The sequence below is a fragment of the Oncorhynchus keta genome, chromosome 10 (assembly GCF_023373465.1).
Source record: "Oncorhynchus keta strain PuntledgeMale-10-30-2019 chromosome 10, Oket_V2, whole genome shotgun sequence".
NCBI lineage: Eukaryota > Metazoa > Chordata > Actinopteri > Salmoniformes > Salmonidae > Oncorhynchus > Oncorhynchus keta.
Genome location: NC_068430.1, coordinates 21704915 through 21723579, shown reverse-complemented (window position 1 = coordinate 21723579; position 18665 = coordinate 21704915). Strand labels below are relative to the sequence as shown.

Sequence of the window (18665 nt, the reverse complement as noted above, 5' to 3'; positions counted from 1 at the left end):
TTTTCAGCATTGTTCAATAAATATCATCAGTAAGGCAAACATCTGCAGATTTTGGATATCCTCTATCGTAACAAAGGTATCTAAAATGTCTTATCTTTAAACCCATTATTATTATGCATTCTTTCATGTCCCTAGACTTAAGTATGGAAAATCATTCGAAGGACCAGTGAAATGGCATTTCAAAAGTAGCTAGTGATCAGGCCTTGTTAGATTTGGAGTCCCAAGATCGAGCTGTTCATATTGACATAGGCCTACACAATACAGTGTTGTATGTCTCTGATTACAACTTGCCAAATACAGTACACTGGAAATAATGATTATAGACTTCTGCTGCTATAGCAGCAAGAGCTCAATTTCCCTAACCAATTGATTTTTCTTGTTGGCATGTAGTTCTTAATGGAGAGAACAGTGCATCAACTTGTCCTCTACCAGTAGATGGCACTACCTGTGTTTATAAAATAACCTGCCAATTCTTTGTTTGTCAATTCTTCAATGCAATTTATGTAAATTAATACACCCATATAAATATCCATTAGCAAATGTCATGTACTATAATCATTCTACAGGTGTGATAGCTTTTAATGTGGCAATAAAAAACAAGTAAACAGTTTCTCAGTGAGTATTTATTCAGTAAAGATTCAAAGTGTAGAAAGGATGATACAACAGTGCTTTTTGATCAAACTATTTCATAAAAGTTAAAGTGATCATAACACCGTAAGTCCAGATTTGTTTTCATTATTTTTCTAACCAAAATAAATTGGTAACATTCACAAGTGCATACACTGCTGGTAGGAGATCGCCTCCAATTTGGATGGTATAGCACCGTTCTTCGCTTATTTAGCAGCTTATTAGAGATGCAGCTTTGTAGGATTTATGTAGTGACTACGTTTGTATGAAAATTCAGTAGAGTGAAAAGATCTCTTCATTTGGCTCTCTAGCTAGCACAATACCTACCTCTGTGTCCTCCAGGGCATTTGATCAAATTTACCTTTATTTTATAACATTTGCCAGTAATGATATTTGATATTATTACAGCTGAATGTTAAGCTTTTCCAAGAATACAGAAGCAGCATATTTTTTTATTCATAGATGTAGACCATCACATGAGTGACTAATGCACTGGCACCTTGTTTTGATCTCAACATCACAGCAGCTGGAAAGCTATAAGTGATGGGCAGACCAGTCATAAATGCATGGACAGACTGAGTAAGGCAACGTTTGCATGACAGGCTTCTTTTATGTTTGGGTTTGCAGATGAAGCCAGGGCAGTGTATTGATTCTGTTAGCGCTCTGCCAATATCTTTACTCTGGGGCAGTGTGGTTTTAGCATTGCTGTCTGCTAGTCCATTGTATTGTCTGTTGTGTATAGCTGAACTGTTAAGTGATCACCAACATTTATACAGAGCTAAATAAAACTAAAGGCTAAATTGCTTCTGGACTTACAGTGACTATAGAAGAAGAGTAAGAATAGGGGAAAAAAATGTTTTACAGAGAAAAGTAAAATTCAAGACAGTGAAGTACTGGTTGCTAAAAAAAAGTAAAAAATATCACAAAGCCAACAATAACATCTCCTAGACACTTGTCATTTTGTCCAGTAAACGAAAACCCTCTATAGTGCAGTTTGAATCATATACTGTACATCCCTCTCCCATCTTCCCTCAAGTCAGTTGTCCAGTCAGTGTGCACCTCCTTTCTGTCTCATGTCTTACTGCCCTCTACAAACATCGTCCTATTCACCATAATGACCACAAAGAAGCATGAAGAAAGGCTTGAACATCACAGGACTCAATGGTGAGAAGTTATTTCTTTAGAGGATGGCAGGAAGTGATGGTATAAGGGGGGGGTATTCACAGTTACAGTCCAACGGTCCAGCAACAATCACATCTGCTGTCATAATGAACACACCAGACCATGGCCATCTGTAAAGCCGGACAGCCAACCCATCCTGTACCCCTAGTACGTTTGGGCCACTCCATCAGACTTCAAGCAGCTCTATCCTCAGACGATCCCTGAAAACACGTGCACACAACATGCGTGCACACATGTATTAGTACAATATTGTTCTGATTAAATTACATTTCCCATGAATACACGTCATATTAAGTGTCTTTAGAATCAGCACCGTCATAAGGGTGGTTGGAAATCAGAGACTAAGTTATGTAACAGCCAACTCATAAAAGACCATTTTCATGATTTATTCACATATATTAGCACTCTCTCTTAATCTATAATTCAATGGCCCAGACTCCAACTCTTCTAAAAATACACAGACCTTCTAATACACAGACCTTTGATTGTCTGTGAAAGCCACTCTGTATGAGTACCCACACTCCCTCCCCAGGTTTTTTTGTTTCTTCAGAAATCACAGTAACAACTACAAACTTAATTTTCAGTTTACAAAGCCCTAAATAAATCATATCCAGTTTCAGAACAATATATAGCTACTGTAGAAATCAACAGTATAGTGTTTGACATTCTGTTATGGCCAAGGAGCAATATTAACCTTTGAAAAATCATCATCATCAGTCTCAAAGAGCCTGACAAGTAAACAACTCAACCTAACATATACAGTACATTCCATGAAGGTATGGGGTGATCACAGATTGAGTCATTTTCATTAGACAACGGTAACTGATAGAACTCACCTGGCCTCCGTCTGCTTCTCCCCAAAGGCCTGGCTGCTAACCGGCTGAGGGTGGTCTTCCTCCCTCTCTGCCCAGTGACCATGTAGTTCTTCTGTCTCCACAGCTCTCCCTCTCTCCCCAGTCTCCTCTGGCTCTGTTGCACTCAGCAGTGGCCTCTGTGTGTCTGCGCCCCACCAGAATCCCAGCTGCCCCGAGTGGAGCTCCTTAGGTCCTTCATCAAGCTGCTTGTTCACCTCCAGTTCCACTAGTTTCCTATTAATCTCCTGGGGATTGATCAGTGCCCCTGCTTCAGAGTCTCTGTGGCCCTTTCCTTCCTCTCCCTCTACTGGTAGGCACTGGTAGCCCTCCAGCCATTTCAGCTGGCCGTTCTGGTGGATGTTGCGGCTGTCGCTGAACCAGCGGACCACCTCTGGATTTGGCAGACCCGTCATGATACTCAGCTCCTCATACTGCTGGCTGCTGGGCCACAGTGTGCTGGTGAATGCCTGCCTCAAAAGGTGCACCTGCTGGGGGCTTTTCTTGGATGGGTGTGACCGGTCTGAGACATGTGTCTCAGACTTGAGCTCTGGAGGGAAGGCCTCTGAACCAGGTTTGGCAGCTGGATCGCTCACCATGAGCCTCTGCAGGTTGATCTTGATGGGGTCAATTTTTAGTTCAGGGCAGGTTCTGTCGTCCCCAAAATGGTCTTCCTCTTTGATAAGCTGCCGCAGGACTGAAAAAGCTTTCATAGGAACCTCCTTGATGCATTTGCCATCCTTAATGATGGATATGCTGTTGCTGCTACTGCTGCTTTTGGTAATGACACTGATGCTGGTGTTTTCGTTTTGGGCTTTGCTGGCAAGGTTCAGGTTGTTGACACTGTCATTATTTCTAGTGCTGGAGTAGCCACTGCTAAAACTGCCATTTTTGGACTTGTGGATATTGTTGTTGTTACCGTCATCATCGCTCTTTGTTGATGTGTACTGATCCTGGTTAGCTGTGTTTCCATTGCTATGAATGTTATAGGCGATAACGTTAGATTTGCTGGTGTTACTCATGATCACTTTACCTTTGTTGCTGCTGTTGCTGAAGCCTTCCAAGACAGATGCAATGCTAATATGTCTGCTGCTTTGATTGTTTGGTTTGTCATGGCTGTCAGTGCTACAGTCATCTTTATTGCCAATGTTGGAGGAGCAACTGACAATGCTGTTGCTGGAACTGATGTTGTTCATTGGTTTCCTAGTGCCATGGTCCCTGTCGTTACTACTGATGGAGGAGTTACTACTGATGCTGCTGCTACTACTGCAACTACTACTGTTACTGCTGCTACTACTGCAACTACTACTGTTACGGCTGCTTCTGCAGCTGGTGCTAATGACACAACTGTTTCCCAGCCTCAGAGCAACAGTCTTGTCAGACTCCTGGCTGGCCACAGTAGTGGGGATAGTGTTCCTGGCCACTACCTGTGTTGTTCTGCTGACTACAGTCTGATATTTTGGGGGGATCATGGTTGGGGTAGCATAAGAGACCCTAGTGGTGACCGGGTGACCAGCGGCTGACATGCTAGCCGAAGTGGATATGACTCCAGTATGCCTGCTCACTACACTGCCATGGGTCACCTTGGCAGCCTGGTGGCTGGGGCCCACTGGAGCAGGCCGGGCATGGACAGTGTGATGGGTCACAATATGATTTGTGTGCCGTTGCTTGGGGGGCTGTTTTTGGGGTGCTGCTCCTTGGAAGACCGTGTTGAACATCTTCCTCCTGGCCTCCTCTATCTCCTCAGGGGACCAGCTGATCCCCTGTTTGAGTCTCTGGGCAGTGAACCACAGTTTGATCTGCTCCTCTGGCCAATCAGAGACCACAGTCAGGTAGCAGAGCTCAGCTTTGGTCGGGTAGGGGAACTTACCAAAGGAAGTCTTGAGAAAGCTGCTGGTGTCCATGGCAGCATCATAAGTGGGGATGCTGCTCAGGGGAATCATCACCTTTGGAAGGTTTTTGCTGGAATCCGAGATGGAGAAGGTGGGAGAGCTGTGCTGGTGATAGGTTTGATTGGGCACTGTTGTTGTTATCACATGAGTGACAGGGTTTCTCAACATAGCAGCACCACCGGTCCCACTGAGAGACCCATTTTGTAGTTCAGGCACATTCATCAACATGGTGGGGTCTGTCCGCTCCATTTTCTTCCCAGTGTCTATCCTCTGCACCTCCACCGTGTGGGAAACCACAATCTTCTTGTGCTCTCCCTTGGCCTTCATCACCCTCACTATAGGTGTTTTAGTGAGAAAGATTGCAGTATCGCTCGAGTCCTCCCCATTGGTGGTGAACAGACTCTGCTCTACGGTGGTCGCACCATCTCTCTTACTGACATGCAGGGAAGCGGAGACAGAGCCCCCTGACACCCCAGGGTGTGCTTTAGCATTGTGCAGGGCCAGGGCCTCAAACCTGACCACTGACACGCCACAGTTCAGGCAGGAGAAGCAGGGTTGGGCCCTGAAGTCTATGTGGCAGTTGTGCAGGTGGTCCAAAAAGTAGTTCAGCTCTCTGGACTCAAAGCGGCAGGGTGTGCAGCTGTATGTGCTACCTTTCTGCCATTTGTCACCCCTTTCAGGTCTGGAGGAATCATGGGAGAAATGGCCTCTGTCTTCTCCAGATATACTGAGGATGCTGTCCTCTGGGATTGTGGGTAGGAGCTCAGGAAGGCAGCCAAGTATGATCTCCTCACGCATGTGTTTGCTTTTGGATGTGATCATACAGGGCACTGTTGACTTCCTTTTGCTGGCCATTGTAATGTAGCTGTGTGCAGATGATGGGTGACTGACTGGTTGTCCTGTATGGTAACGGAGGGCGAGTGGTTTGTGGATAAGGCTGAGAGTTTAAGTGTCATGGGCCAGCCGCGATGACTTCACAGTGTTGCTTCATGTTTGCCCTCAGCTTCTGGGGCTCCTCTCACACAATGGGTTAGACTGTTTTAGCAGTTCACTGGGAACCTATAGGAGAGAAAACAGAACAAATATGTGATAAGGTAAATCATTCCTTATAAGAATAACACCACACACAATTGGTTATTAGCTATTTAGTTATTTAGTTATTTTTACACTGTCAGTAAAAAAACGATGGTTGTATCCTATCCTTCTATATGGGTCCTTAACCCCCTACCCATACCATCAGCGAGTGTCTAATGATCATCCTGATCATGTGCCTCATATTAACGCCAAACTCTTCTGCCAACCTTGGATGAGAGCCACTGTTCACATTTGAGCCACTGTTCACATTTGAGCCACTGTTCACATATTTAAGACGTTTTGTATGAGTGTTGGCACACACACACATCCATGCAGAGGCTTCATACCCATAGGGGACACAGGGGCATGTGCACCCCCAGATCTGTCCGGTTTAAGAAATTATTTATTTATTTAAAAAAGAATCTCTCTCTCTGTAATACCTAGTGCATTCCCCAAGAGAGGATGGCTTTCACTTCAGCAGTAAGAAATTCATGAACTTCTTTGAAGAAAAGATCATGATCATTCGAAAGCAAATTACAGACTCCTCTTTAAATCTGTGTATTCCTCCAAAGCTCAGTTGGCCAGAGTCTGCACAACTCTGCCAGGACCTAGGATCAAGAGAGACACTCAAGTGTTTTAGTACTATATCTCTTGACACAATGATGAAAGTAATCATGGCCTCTAAACCTTCAAGCTGCATACTGGACCCTATTCCAACGAAACTACTGAAAGAGCTGCTTCCTGTGCTTGGCCCTCCTATGTTGAACATAATAAACGTCTCTCTATCCACTGGATGTGTACCAAACTCACTAAAAGTGGCAGTAACCCATAAAATATTAAAAACTATCGGCCTATATTGAATCTTCCATTCCTCTCTAGAATTTTTAGAAAAAGCTGTTGCGCAGCAGCAACTCACTGCCTTCCTGAAGAAAAACAATGTATACGAAATGCTTCAGTCTGGTTTTAGACCCCATCATAGCACTGAGACAGCACTTGTGAAGGTAGTAAATTACCTTTATTTGGCGTCAGACCGAGGCTCTGCATCTGTCCTTGTGCTCCTAGACCTTAGTGCTGCTTTTGATAGCATCGATCACCACAATTCTTTTGGAGAGATTGGAAACCCAAAATTGTCTACACGGACAAGTTCTGGCCTCGTTTAGATCTTATCTGTCAGAAAGATATCAATTTGTCTCTGTGAATGGTTTGTCCTCTGACAAATCAACTGTAAATTTCGGTGTTCCTCAAGGTTCCGTTTTAGGACCACTATTGTTTTCACTATATATTTTACCTCTTGGGGATGTCATTCTAAAACATAATGTTAACTTTCACTGCTATGCGGATGACACACAGCTGTACATTTCAATGAAACATGGTGAAGCCACAAAATTGCCCTCGCTAGAAGCCTGTGTTTCAGACATAAGGAAGTGGATGGCTGCAAACGTTCTACTTTTAAACTCGGACAAAACAGAGATGCTTGTTCTAGATCCCAAGAAACAAAGAGATCTTCTGTTGATTCAGATAATTAATCTTGATGGTTGTACAGTTGTCTCAAATAAAACTGTGAAGGACTTCGGTGTTACTCTGGACCCTGATCTCTCTTTTGACGAACATAACAAGACTGTTTCAAGGACAGCTTTTTCCCATCTACATAACATTGCAAAAATCTGAAACTTTCTGTCCAAAAATGATGCAGGAAAATTAATCAAGGCTTTTGTAACTTCTAGGTTAGACTACTGCAATGCTCTACTTTCTGGCTACCCAGATAAAGCACTAAATAAACTTCAGTTAGTGCTAAATAAGGCTGCTAGAATCCTAACTAGAATCCCAAAATGTGATCATATTACTCCAGTGCTAGAAAGCATTACATGCTACAAAGCATTACATGTACGCTACGGTCACAAGACACAGGCCTCCTAATTGTCCCTAGAATTTCTAAGCAAACAGCTGGAGGCAGAGATTTCTCCTATAGAGCTCAATTTTTATGGAATGTCCTGCCTACCCATGTGAGAGAAGCAAACTCGGTCTCAACCTTTAAGTCTTTACTGAAGACTCATCTCTTCAGTGGGTCATATGATAGAGTGTAGTCTGGCCCAGGATTGTGAAGGTGAACGGAAAGGCTCTGGAGCAACGAACCGCCCTTGCTGTCTCTGCCTGGCCGGTTCCCCTCTCTCCACTGGGATTCTCTGCCTCTAACCCTATTACAGGGGCTGAGTCACTGGCTTACTGGTGCTCTTTTATGCCGTCTCTAGGAGGGGTGCGTCACTTGAGTGGGTTGAGTCACTGACGTGCCCCCCCTTGGGTTGTGCTGTGGCGGAGATCTTTGTGTGCTATACTCGGCCTTGTCTCAGGATGGTAAGTTGGTGGTTGAAGATATCCCTCTAGTGGTGTGGGGGCTGTGCTTTGGCAAAGTGGGTGGGGTTATATCCTGCCTGTTTGGCCCTGTCCGGGGGTATCATCGGATGGGGCCACAGTGTCTCCTGACCCCTCCTGTCTCAACCTCCAGTATTTATACTGCAGTAGTTTATATGTCGGGGGGCTAGGGTCAGTCTGTTATATCTGGAGTATTTCTCCTGTCTTGTCCTGTGTGAATTTAAGTATGCTCTCTCTAATTCTCTAATTCTTTCTTTCTTTCTCTCACTCAGAGTACCTGAGCCCTAGGACCTTGCCTCAGGACTACCTGGCATGATGACTCCTTGCTGTCCCCAGTCCACCTGGCCGTGCTGCTGCTCCAGTTTCAACTGTTCTGCCTGCGGCTATGAAACCCTGACCTGTTCACCGGACGTGCTACCTGTCCCAGACCTGCTGTTTTCAACTCTCTAGAGACAGCAGGAGCGGTAGAGATACTCTCAATGATCGGCTATGAAAAGCCAACTGACATTTACTCCTGAGGTGCTGACTTGTTGCACCCTCGACAACTACTGTGATTATTATTATTTGACCATGCTGGTCATTTATGAACATTTGAACATCTTGGCCATGTTCTGTTATAATCTCCACCCGGCACAGCCAGAAGAGGACTGGCCACCCCTCATAGCCTGGTTCCTCTCTAGGTTTCTTCCTAGGTTTTGGCCTTTCTAGGGAGTTTTTCCTAGCCACCATGCTTCTACACCTGCATTGATTGCTGTTTGGGGTTTTAGGCTGGGTTTCTGTACAGCACTTTGATATATCAGCTGATGTAAGGAGGGCTATATAAATACATTTGATTTGATTTGATTTAGTGCCATGGTCCCTACAGTCTGATATTTCTAGGGTGATCATGGTTGGGGTAGCCACCTAGCAATTTTATGAAGTTAGCTTTAGCTAGCTCAGATAGGTTGCCAACCTCATAACTACCTGCCAAGAAGCCATTTCAGGCTATCAATCAAGTTAGAGTAGCTAGCTTGTCCAACTACCTTAGCTGGCATGCCTGCTGCAAGGTTGGTAGACTTGAGAAAAGCAAGCAATAACTAAATGTAATGAATAAGTTTATCAATCTTTTACCCAGATTTTTGCAGAGATGCAGAGAAGCATATATACAGTGGGGAGAACAAGTATTTGATACACTGCTGATTTTGCAGGTTTCCCTACTTAGAAAGTATGTAGAGGTCTGTAATTTTTATCATAGGTACACTTCAACTGTGAGAGACGGAATCCAAAACAAAATCCAGAAAATCACATTGTATGATTTTTAAGTAATTCATTAGCATTTTATTGCATGCAATAAGTATTTGATCACCTACCAACCAGTAAGAATTCTGGCTCTCAGAGACCTTAGTTTTTCTTTAAGAATCCCTCCTGTTCTCCACTCATTACCTGTATTAACTGCACCTGTTTGAACTTGTTACCTGTATAAAAGACACCTGTCCACACACTCAATCAAACACTCCAACCTCTCCACAATGGCCAAGACCAGACAACTGCGTAAGGACATCAGGGATAAATTTGTAGACCTGCCCAAGGCTGGGATGGGCTACAGGACAATAGGCAAGCAGCTTGGTGTGAAGGCAACAGCTGTTGGCACAATTATTATAAAATGGTCTGGGGCTCCATGCAAGATCTCACCTCGTGGGGCATCAATGATCATGAGGAAGGTGAGGGATCAGCCCAGAACTACACGGCAGGACCTGGTCAATGACCTGAAGAGAGCTGGGACCATAGTCTCAAAGAAAACCATTAGTAACACACTACGCCGTCATGGATTAAAATCCTGCAGCGCACGCAAGGTCCCCCTGCTCAAGCCAGCGCATGTCCAGGCTCGTCTGAAGTTTGCCAATGACCATCTGGATGATCCAGGGGAGGAATGGGAGAAGGTCATGTGGTCTGATGAGACAAAAATAGAGCTTTTTGGTCTAAACTCTACTCACCGTGTTCAGAGGAAGAAGAAGGATGAATACAACCCCAAGAACACCATCCCAACCGTGAAGCATGGAGGTGGAAACATCATTCTTTGGGGATGCTTTTCTGCAAAGGGGACAGGACGACTGCACCGTACTGAGGGGAGGATGGATGGGGTCATGTTTCGCGAGATCTTGGCCAACAACCTCCTTCCCTCAGTAAGAGCATTGAAGATGGGTCGTGGCTGAAGCCAGGGCAACTATGGAGTGGCTCCGTAAGAAGCATCTCAAGGTCCTGGAGTTGCCTAGCCTGCCTGTCTCCAGACCTAAACCCAATAGAAAATCTTTGGAGGGAGCTGAAATTCCATATTGCCCAGTGACAGCCCCGAAACCTGAAGGATCTGAAGAAGGTCTGTATAGAGGAGTGGGCCAAAATCCCTGCTGCAGTGTGTGCAAACCTGGTCAAGAACTACAGGAAACGTATGATCTCTGTAATTGCAAAACAAAGGTTTCTATACCAAATATTAAGTTCTGCTTTTCTGATGTATCAAATACTTATTGCATGCAATAAAATGCTAATTAATTACTTAAAAATCATACAATGTGATTTACTGGATTTTTTCCCGCGTCTCAAAGTTGAAGTGTACCTATGATAAAAATTACAGACGTCTACATGCTTTGTAAGTAGGAAAACCTGCCAAATCGGCAGTGTATCAAATACTTGTTCTCCCCACTGTATATATATATATACACAGTGGGGAGAACGGTGATATACGTTTTAAATGTACAAACCACCAGTCGGGAGGATACAGACAGCTCAATAATGCATTGAATTAAGCATAATGATTATGGCTCTAGATTGCAGGAAAAAGCTATTTCAGGTGTTTGAAAAATGTTAAATTCTCCAACATCCGGACCGGGGGCCTATACCCCTTCCAGACCAACCCCCAGCCATCCTCACGTACTTTGTGCCGCGTCAGATTTTTGGGGTGCATGATGCCTATCCATCCATGAATACCCCCTTTGTACTTTAAAACACTCACGCATGACGTTCCTCACAATTGCTTAAAATTTCACATATGCACACACACCCCTTAATGCAGTTTGAAACCGCTTCAGGACACAGGTCAGTGATTTCCGCTTGTTCTGTTTCTACAGTTATGTAGCTAAATATCTCATAATGATTGTTTCTCTGGGCACTCTATCATATGTAACAACATTCTGAGCACAAAAACAGAATCAGAAAGTGAGAACACGAATCGGCTTCTCTTACTCGCTGCACTCTTGGTGAACCCTACCCTCCCCACACATATTTTTTCTCTCTCTATATATATATTTATGTCTCTCCCTCTCTCTGCCTCTCTTGCTGTGAATTTGTTGATGTGTGATGTGGTGTTGTAAACTGCTCTTGATTCATCTAGTTCTCACAGAGATATCATGATGCTTTGGTAGATAGACATGTGTAAACTCTCTTTAGCGAATGTTCATCATCATCCTCATCAGTGCCGCTCTCAGTACTTAAAAGTATTTATTACAAGGAGTGTTATTACTTTATATATTACAATGGAGCCCACTGCTCAGTATGCAGAATGAGCACACTATTACGTTATTGAAATCTTAAGTCAAATGATTTACAGTCATCCGCATTCTCTTGAACATGGCTACACTCCTAAAACAAAACGATATGTCTTCAGCCAGTGAAACTGAATGGAGTCACTTGTATGCATTCACCATGGCCTGTTGGTCGGTAAATAAAAAAATGAACCTGTTCCAGAATTTAAAATCCCAAATGACTGCCCACAATACATGCTGATCCCAGATGGGCTGTGACGTCCTTTTTGTAACTGCCTCTTTTTATTTCTAATGACGGCTCCCTTTCAACAACAAAAAAAAAACACCACGAAAAAATAGGTCACCAGCCTCTTATGCAGTAATCCCGGTTTGCTGCATACAGACATGGGCATTTGCTGTATGTTTAGCCAGCGGAGAGGTCATTATACAGCACACAATTAACCCCTGACAGCAGGTTTAGTGAGTGCATTCCATTGAGACGAAGGCTATAGCTCTAATGCAAGTGTCTGGTCTTCTCGTGCTCATCTAATTAAATGTGATGCTATGGTTTTAGTATAGTGTGGACAATGGATGGGCAGCCGATGAAGTTAAGTTACTGGTTATGATACCGTAGTTAAAGGAAAAATCCACTAAAAACAATGTTTTGGTGTGTTTTTCATTAGTCCACTGTTGATACTGTCCCAAAATGGCAGCCAAGCATGAGTGCTCAGTGTAGTATGCTTTTATCATCTAGACTTTTAGGACGTGTGAGTTCGCCGATTCCATTCAAAAAGTTTCCTAAAGTAACCTGTCTAGACTCCATCACTTAATGACAAATAATATTTAAAAAATAAAAAATATAAGAAAATTATGATGATCAGCATATGTGCGAGGAATGACAACAGGTTTTTGAGTTTCTTTCCTCTCGTTATCATTAATGGGGATGCAACTGAAGCAAACATAGCTTGATTGAATCTTGTTGGCTAATATTTTCAGTATCATTAATTCTCTCTCATTACGGAGTCTTCTCTAGCCACTATGAACAACATGATCTTGCATTGACTGCAGCAGGTCGTAACGGTATTGTTTATTGTTGTTCTTAAAATTCAAACTATATATTGCGCAACATTTGCAAGCCCCACATGTTCCATTACGTTGTAATGGAAAATATTAATGTTGTTTCCAACTACCAATCAGCAACTGTGCCATAAATCCGGCTCTATATTGAACGTTGAGATTGCAGAAAGCAAATGACAAGAGTGGCAAGGAGTGGAATGTTAGCTAAAAAGACCGGTAACCAGACTAAAAGAGAATGGTACTGATGCTGCGTTCAAAACAACTGGGAACCCGGAAATCTCCGACTTGGAACTCGGAATTCCAAGTCGGAAACTCAGGCATCTTTCTAGAGCTCTTGCTTTCCGACTTGAAGATCACTGAGGTCATGATTTGACCTTGTTCTTTTCCAAGTTCCCAGTTGTCTTGAAAGCACCATCAGACTAGCCACATCATGATGATGATGCAATCATGATGATGTGGCAAGTGACGAATGGTGCTTTCAAGACAACTGGGAACTCTAGAAAAAAAAACAAGGTTGAACCATGATCTCAGTGATCTTCAGGTCAGAAAATCCGAGCTATAGTGGCACAGCTTTAGACCACTGCGCCACTAAAGATTCTGGGTTCGATTCCAGGCTGTCACAGCCGACCGCGACCGGGAGCGTCGTCTGGGTTAGTGGAGGGTTTGGCCGGCAGTGATGTCCTTGTCCCATCGTGCACTAGCGACTCCTGTGACGGCCAGGGCACAGTGCACGCTGACACTGTCGCCAGGTGTACAGTGTTTCCTCCGACACATTGGTATGGCTGGCTTCCGGGTTAAATGGGCATTGTGTCAAGAAGCATTGAGGCTTGGTTGGGTTGGGTTTCGGAGGACACACGGCTCTCGACCTTCGCCTCTCCCGAGTCTGTACGGGAGTTGCAGCAATGAGACAAGACTGTAACTACTAATTGGATACCACGAAATTGGGGAGAAAAAGGGGTAAAAAAAAATACAAAGGCCATGCCATTTAAAAAAAGACCATGTGATGGAAAATAACGTTATCTGAGCACTAATAAGTTATTTGATGTAGCCTGTGTGGATGTGGTCCAGGACAGGAGTACTGTGCTGAGCAATATTCTAGTGGCAAGACAGCCGTTGCCCTGGTATCTCTCCTCCTAAAACATCAAATTTCCTGCATGACAAACCAAAGACAGGCCAAAAGTTGAGCAAGGGTACATAAAGAACCAGGTCACCTTTCAAAAGAATGGGGTGCATTATCTAGCGAGCAAGACGTGCGATCAGACACAAGACAAGGGCTTCCCAGACAGGGACTGGAGCCAATGAATGGTGCACTCTGAAAAGAGGGGCCTCGTGTTTCAGCGCTGAAGGAGACGACTCAGACGAGCACCGTCTCCTGGTGTGTCATATGTCCCGATACTGGCACTGGCTCTATGGCTGAGATTAAAAGAGTTTCATCTCTGGTGAGTACTGATCTGAACTGAAGCAAAGTGACAGACCTCTCAGACAAGCTCTTAGAACACCTCCTCTCACTCTTCACAAGCAAAGTCCTCGTATTACCTTGTGTGCTCAACTCAGCCAGCATGATTTCATTTCAAGAGACTACTTCATGTTTGGCTTTTTAGAATAAAATGTTAAGAAAAAACGTGGCTTCATATCTGAAGGGGTGTGAAGTGGTACAAATTCAATAAAATAGCCCATAGGCACTCGCACTGTTGACATTTGCAAACGGATTGGTATTTGCAATGCCATGTCGCTGGTCACATGACTGAGGAGTGAGGGGACAGAGAAGAACAACATAGGGAAAGCAGACCCAGACAGACAGCTGGGTGATTATGACAGAGAAAGTGTTTTAGTATTCCACTTCCTCCAATACACGCACACAACACACACCCTTCTTGCCTGTTCTCTTCAACATCGTTTTACACCAAAGCTTTCAGAGATATTTATCTTTAAACTCAACTGCCAGTAAACAGTCTGTGGTGCTGCAGTCACACAAGGGCTGATGAGAAATCTTGGCTGTTTTATGACAACATTTGTTTTCCATATATTAGCATTTCAGTGATCCACGGCTGTCTTGAAAGTCTGACAGCCTCAGCTTGCTTCCCTGGTTTTGAGTTGAAAATCAACAGAAACTGTGCCTGGCATAAGTGGGTGTGGGACAGACAAAACAGTTCCTGATAGACACACCTAAACAATAGGAAAAATCTGTTTAGGAGTACATCTTCTGCCAAATGTTCATTAAATAGATTAAAGTCATGTGAGTGGATCTACTGGACATCCAAATATAAGTCAGAAACAGAGAGCAATTACTTCCCTGAACAAGGAAGATGTTGGGAACAATGGCGTCTCATTTATAAGAGAAACGTGATCCTTACTTAGACGACTGTCCGTCAACTTGCCATTGTTCAATTTCCTGCATGTCTGGATGTCTGCTGTGTCTATTATGATTTCTGTGTCTAGTAATGTGTGTTTGACTGAATGGCTGCGACTTAGTTTGCACATCATCATTTAAGTGTATTCCAATGGGTTAATGTTTGTATGTCCATAATATCCACATTAACTACAGAGTTGTAAGCTCCACTGTCACACCTTCAGCCAAGGATACAAGTGGTTAACCCAGTGTATCCGTCTTCAGCATCTGGTCGTTTGTATGCCCCTTAATTCTGTGTTTGACTGTGTCTTCAGGGCGTGTGTGTGTATTTGTCTGTTCTATGTATTTATGTGTGTACCAGTATATGAGTAAGGGTGTGTGAACGTGTGAATGCCTGCTGAGAGACGCAGGTGTTGTCATCCGTCTCCTCCTTGCCCCCCTTACCTCCATGACTGCAGCCCGGTCCGCTGGGAGACCAGTCGGCGGTGCCACTCATGTGTTAACATTGCCATAGCAACCCCTCTCTTCTCCTTGCCCACCACACCACACACAGAGGAGTCTCTCGACTACACCCACCAGACGCATTTACGCACACACGCACACACATAAATGACCACCTTTTATGCCAGGCAAAGGACAAAGTTAATCCTCCTGCTGTGCCATCTTTGAAAATGCCAGTCTTGGCTTAGCTGTTCCGGAACATTGGGGTTGGGTTGGCCAGTGGTAAAGACACCTTCTCACAACGACAATACAAAAATACCTGCTCGACTGCACAGTCCACTCTACTGATTAAGTGTTTGTGACAGTCCTTTCATAAAAGACAAATGTGGGATATATACATTGCAAAGGACATCCTGTCAGTGTCGTCTTGTAAAATTGGCACAGAGGTCTGAGGACTGGGGTATTGTAATACAGTATAATGTACACTGCCAAAGCATCTCTTGTTCTGTTCAAATGCATTTTCATGTCATCCATCACAATCTTATATTGTTCACCAAAGCCTTCATCTATGGCCTGGCTGAATGACAGACCAAAAATGTGTAAAAACAATCCTGAGTAATGAGAACCTATTTCTGTGTTTTTTTAAATGAATATATCTCCTTCAGTTCTGTATCTTGGACTCCAGGCCATTGATATGGCAACATAAAAAGAAAAACTAAGAAAAATGGCGGCGTATCGCGCATTGTACTGTCCAACCTAAAATGGCTGACATCACAGCCTCTTGTAAGTACCAGAGCTTGGCAAATGCCAGCTCCTGCTGACCAAACCTTTCTTGCACGGGACAGAGAAAGTGGCAGGGGCTCTCTCCTCTCTAGCCCCCAGTTTTTTTCTTCCACGAGTGCAGAGAAGTTTCTTTTGGTTGGAACTGAGCAAACATGCTGTCTCAGGGAGGCTTTCGATCGCTTTGTGCCTCGATACTCCTAAGACAAAAGCAATACCATACGATGAATAGGAGAGAATAAGAGCAAACCCATACAGAGTGGTATAGACTTTCAGACCAACATAACAAAGCTCTCTAAGTAGTATGCTTATGGGACTGTTTTTGTGAGGAGGGGGAAGTATGCTGTTATCACGAATATGGTTGTTTGTACAGAACTGCTGGGAAATAGATCTGGTTGGCATTAGATAGCTGATTTTCCTCTCTGAACTCGAGGAATGTTATACACTCGATGTCAGCTAAAACTGCAAATCACGACCATATGACCTCCTTGAGGGTGCTCTGGCAATGACTATACGGCACAGTGAAACCTAAGCCAAAGACATACAAATATTATCTGACTGGTGTCAATAGACAGAACATTTAATCCTCAACGCGGTATATTCGTACAGTAACTAAGGAGTGGCATACAAGGATGTTTTTTGTAGAGTGGGGTGGGCACTCTCTGCCCATTACACAGTGTCTGTGTATACAAACACTCTCTGTTATGGCCATAACCAAAACTGTGAGCTGTTCCTAATTGCAGGGAGTCAGGATAAAAAGCAATATGCCAGGCCTCATTAGAACAGTTCCGAGAAGGGAGATGGAAGAACGTTCCCAGGGATCCACAAAGGGAATTGACATTCCCCCAGTGTAACCGCCTAGAAGAGTGCAAACCTCTACACCGACACACTCACTGGACTAGGCTGAACCTAGCTAGCCTAGAGGAGCCAAGCTATGGAAGCTAGCTTGTCTAGCTTTGTATTAGTCAGTAAGGAGAGACATCTGCCAAGCATAGGAGCAGAAGGAGGCTCTTTTACAAACTTCATGCATCTATGTATTTTGAGGGGGCAATAATGGTCAAATTAGGTGTCTGCATATTCATTCTAGTTTAATATCCTTAAATGATATTTCCTATACCACTGGTAGCATGACATGCTCCTTCAGTTCCAATGGGCATGATGCCCCTGGCTCATTGCATGTGCATGAATCACTCACACATTTCCCCTGATTAGAAGGTTGAATATTTAAACCAATAGTTTTCGGATGAATATTTTTTGCTGCTCGTTCAAGAGGTAGAATACCATCTTATGGTCCAATATAAAGTGTAGGCATGATGGCCAGCTAAGAGACAAAAAAAAAATGTGATTTTACAGGGTCAATTAATTGAATACATGAATAATGTGCGCCGTCTTGTCTGTTTTAGTGAGATTGGAATCGTGAGGAAAAGTTTACAGTGTGCAATATTCTGACAGTTTGACACACATTAAAAAAGACAGACGAAAACATGATGACAGCTCCCAAAATGCAGTTGATTGTCGAGCTCGAAGCATCAACGCAAGGCAGTAACAGGTGGGAAAACAAGATTGTTCAACACATAGGCTAAAACAACAATGTCTGCAATTAAACATCATACATTAGCCTACTGAACTGATTCATTGAAAGGAAGGATTAACGTCGCTTTAAAATTCATAGATTTAAAAAGGAAGACATTTTGGGTAGTAAATCCAGCCGGACGTCTTTGGTCGTCTAAATTAGACTACCCGACATCACATCCAATAAGATTATGTATTCGTTATATAAAAAGTCCTTAGAACTTGGATACTGAAATAGTCAGCACCGACTCGCTCAAAAAGCTGGGGAAATATTCAGCGTTGTGCAATAAATTAATCAGAAACGTCACATTGTAGCGTGCGACAGGGCAAGTACAACGTTGAGTAGACTACATTCTTGAAACTGTAACAAAAAGTCGAGTTAACCCTTTCACTCCAGTAGCCTGTTGGCAAACATTGGCTCGGTGTTTGGGCTATTTGCGACTATCTTGAACTCATACTGTAACGTTAGAATAAAACATATTCCCAAAAATCCTAACTCGGCACCCCCCACCTACTGTCGCCATTTTATATATTGGCGACTTCATATATACTGCCTAGACTACAGCACCAGATACAATTCAATAGCCAGAATTGGAGTAAACTATCTGTGATTAAACAAAAATAATTATAGCTATTCTATTGTAGGCTACAAGGAAAAGTGTCCTTACCTTGATAGTTGGACCGGGGTAAAATGGAATACGACATTAATATAGAAATTATTAATATTAGATTAGCTCCGTTCGTTGCGCTTTGAGAGGAGGGGGGTGGGTCCTCTCCTCAGTTGAACCCGATAAACTGGCGTGAACCCGTCCGACAGTGACCACAGCAAGGTACATTACCTCTCCTCGCACACTGTATGGACAGAAAACAACTGTGGTCGGCGGCAGGACGAGGTAGCCAAAAATTATACGGAGTGTATTTCCTATGAACACGTGATTCAGAGCGTCACCCAACA

General features: G+C 43.6%; 1 protein-coding gene across 1 annotated transcript; it reads right to left on the bottom strand.

The window, feature by feature from the left end:
- Positions 1 to 608: 608 nt before the first annotated feature.
- On the bottom strand, positions 609 to 18603 carry LOC118388375 (zinc fingers and homeoboxes protein 3-like). The gene is made up of 3 exons (XM_035777372.2): positions 18379 to 18603; positions 2646 to 5611; positions 609 to 2009 (listed from the first exon to the last, which is right to left on the bottom strand). The coding sequence occupies exons 2-3, from the start codon at positions 5405 to 5407 to the stop codon at positions 1976 to 1978; spliced, it is 2796 nt and encodes a 931-aa protein (XP_035633265.1). The 5' UTR covers positions 5408 to 5611; positions 18379 to 18603; the 3' UTR covers positions 609 to 1975.
- Positions 18604 to 18665: the final 62 nt, after the last annotated feature.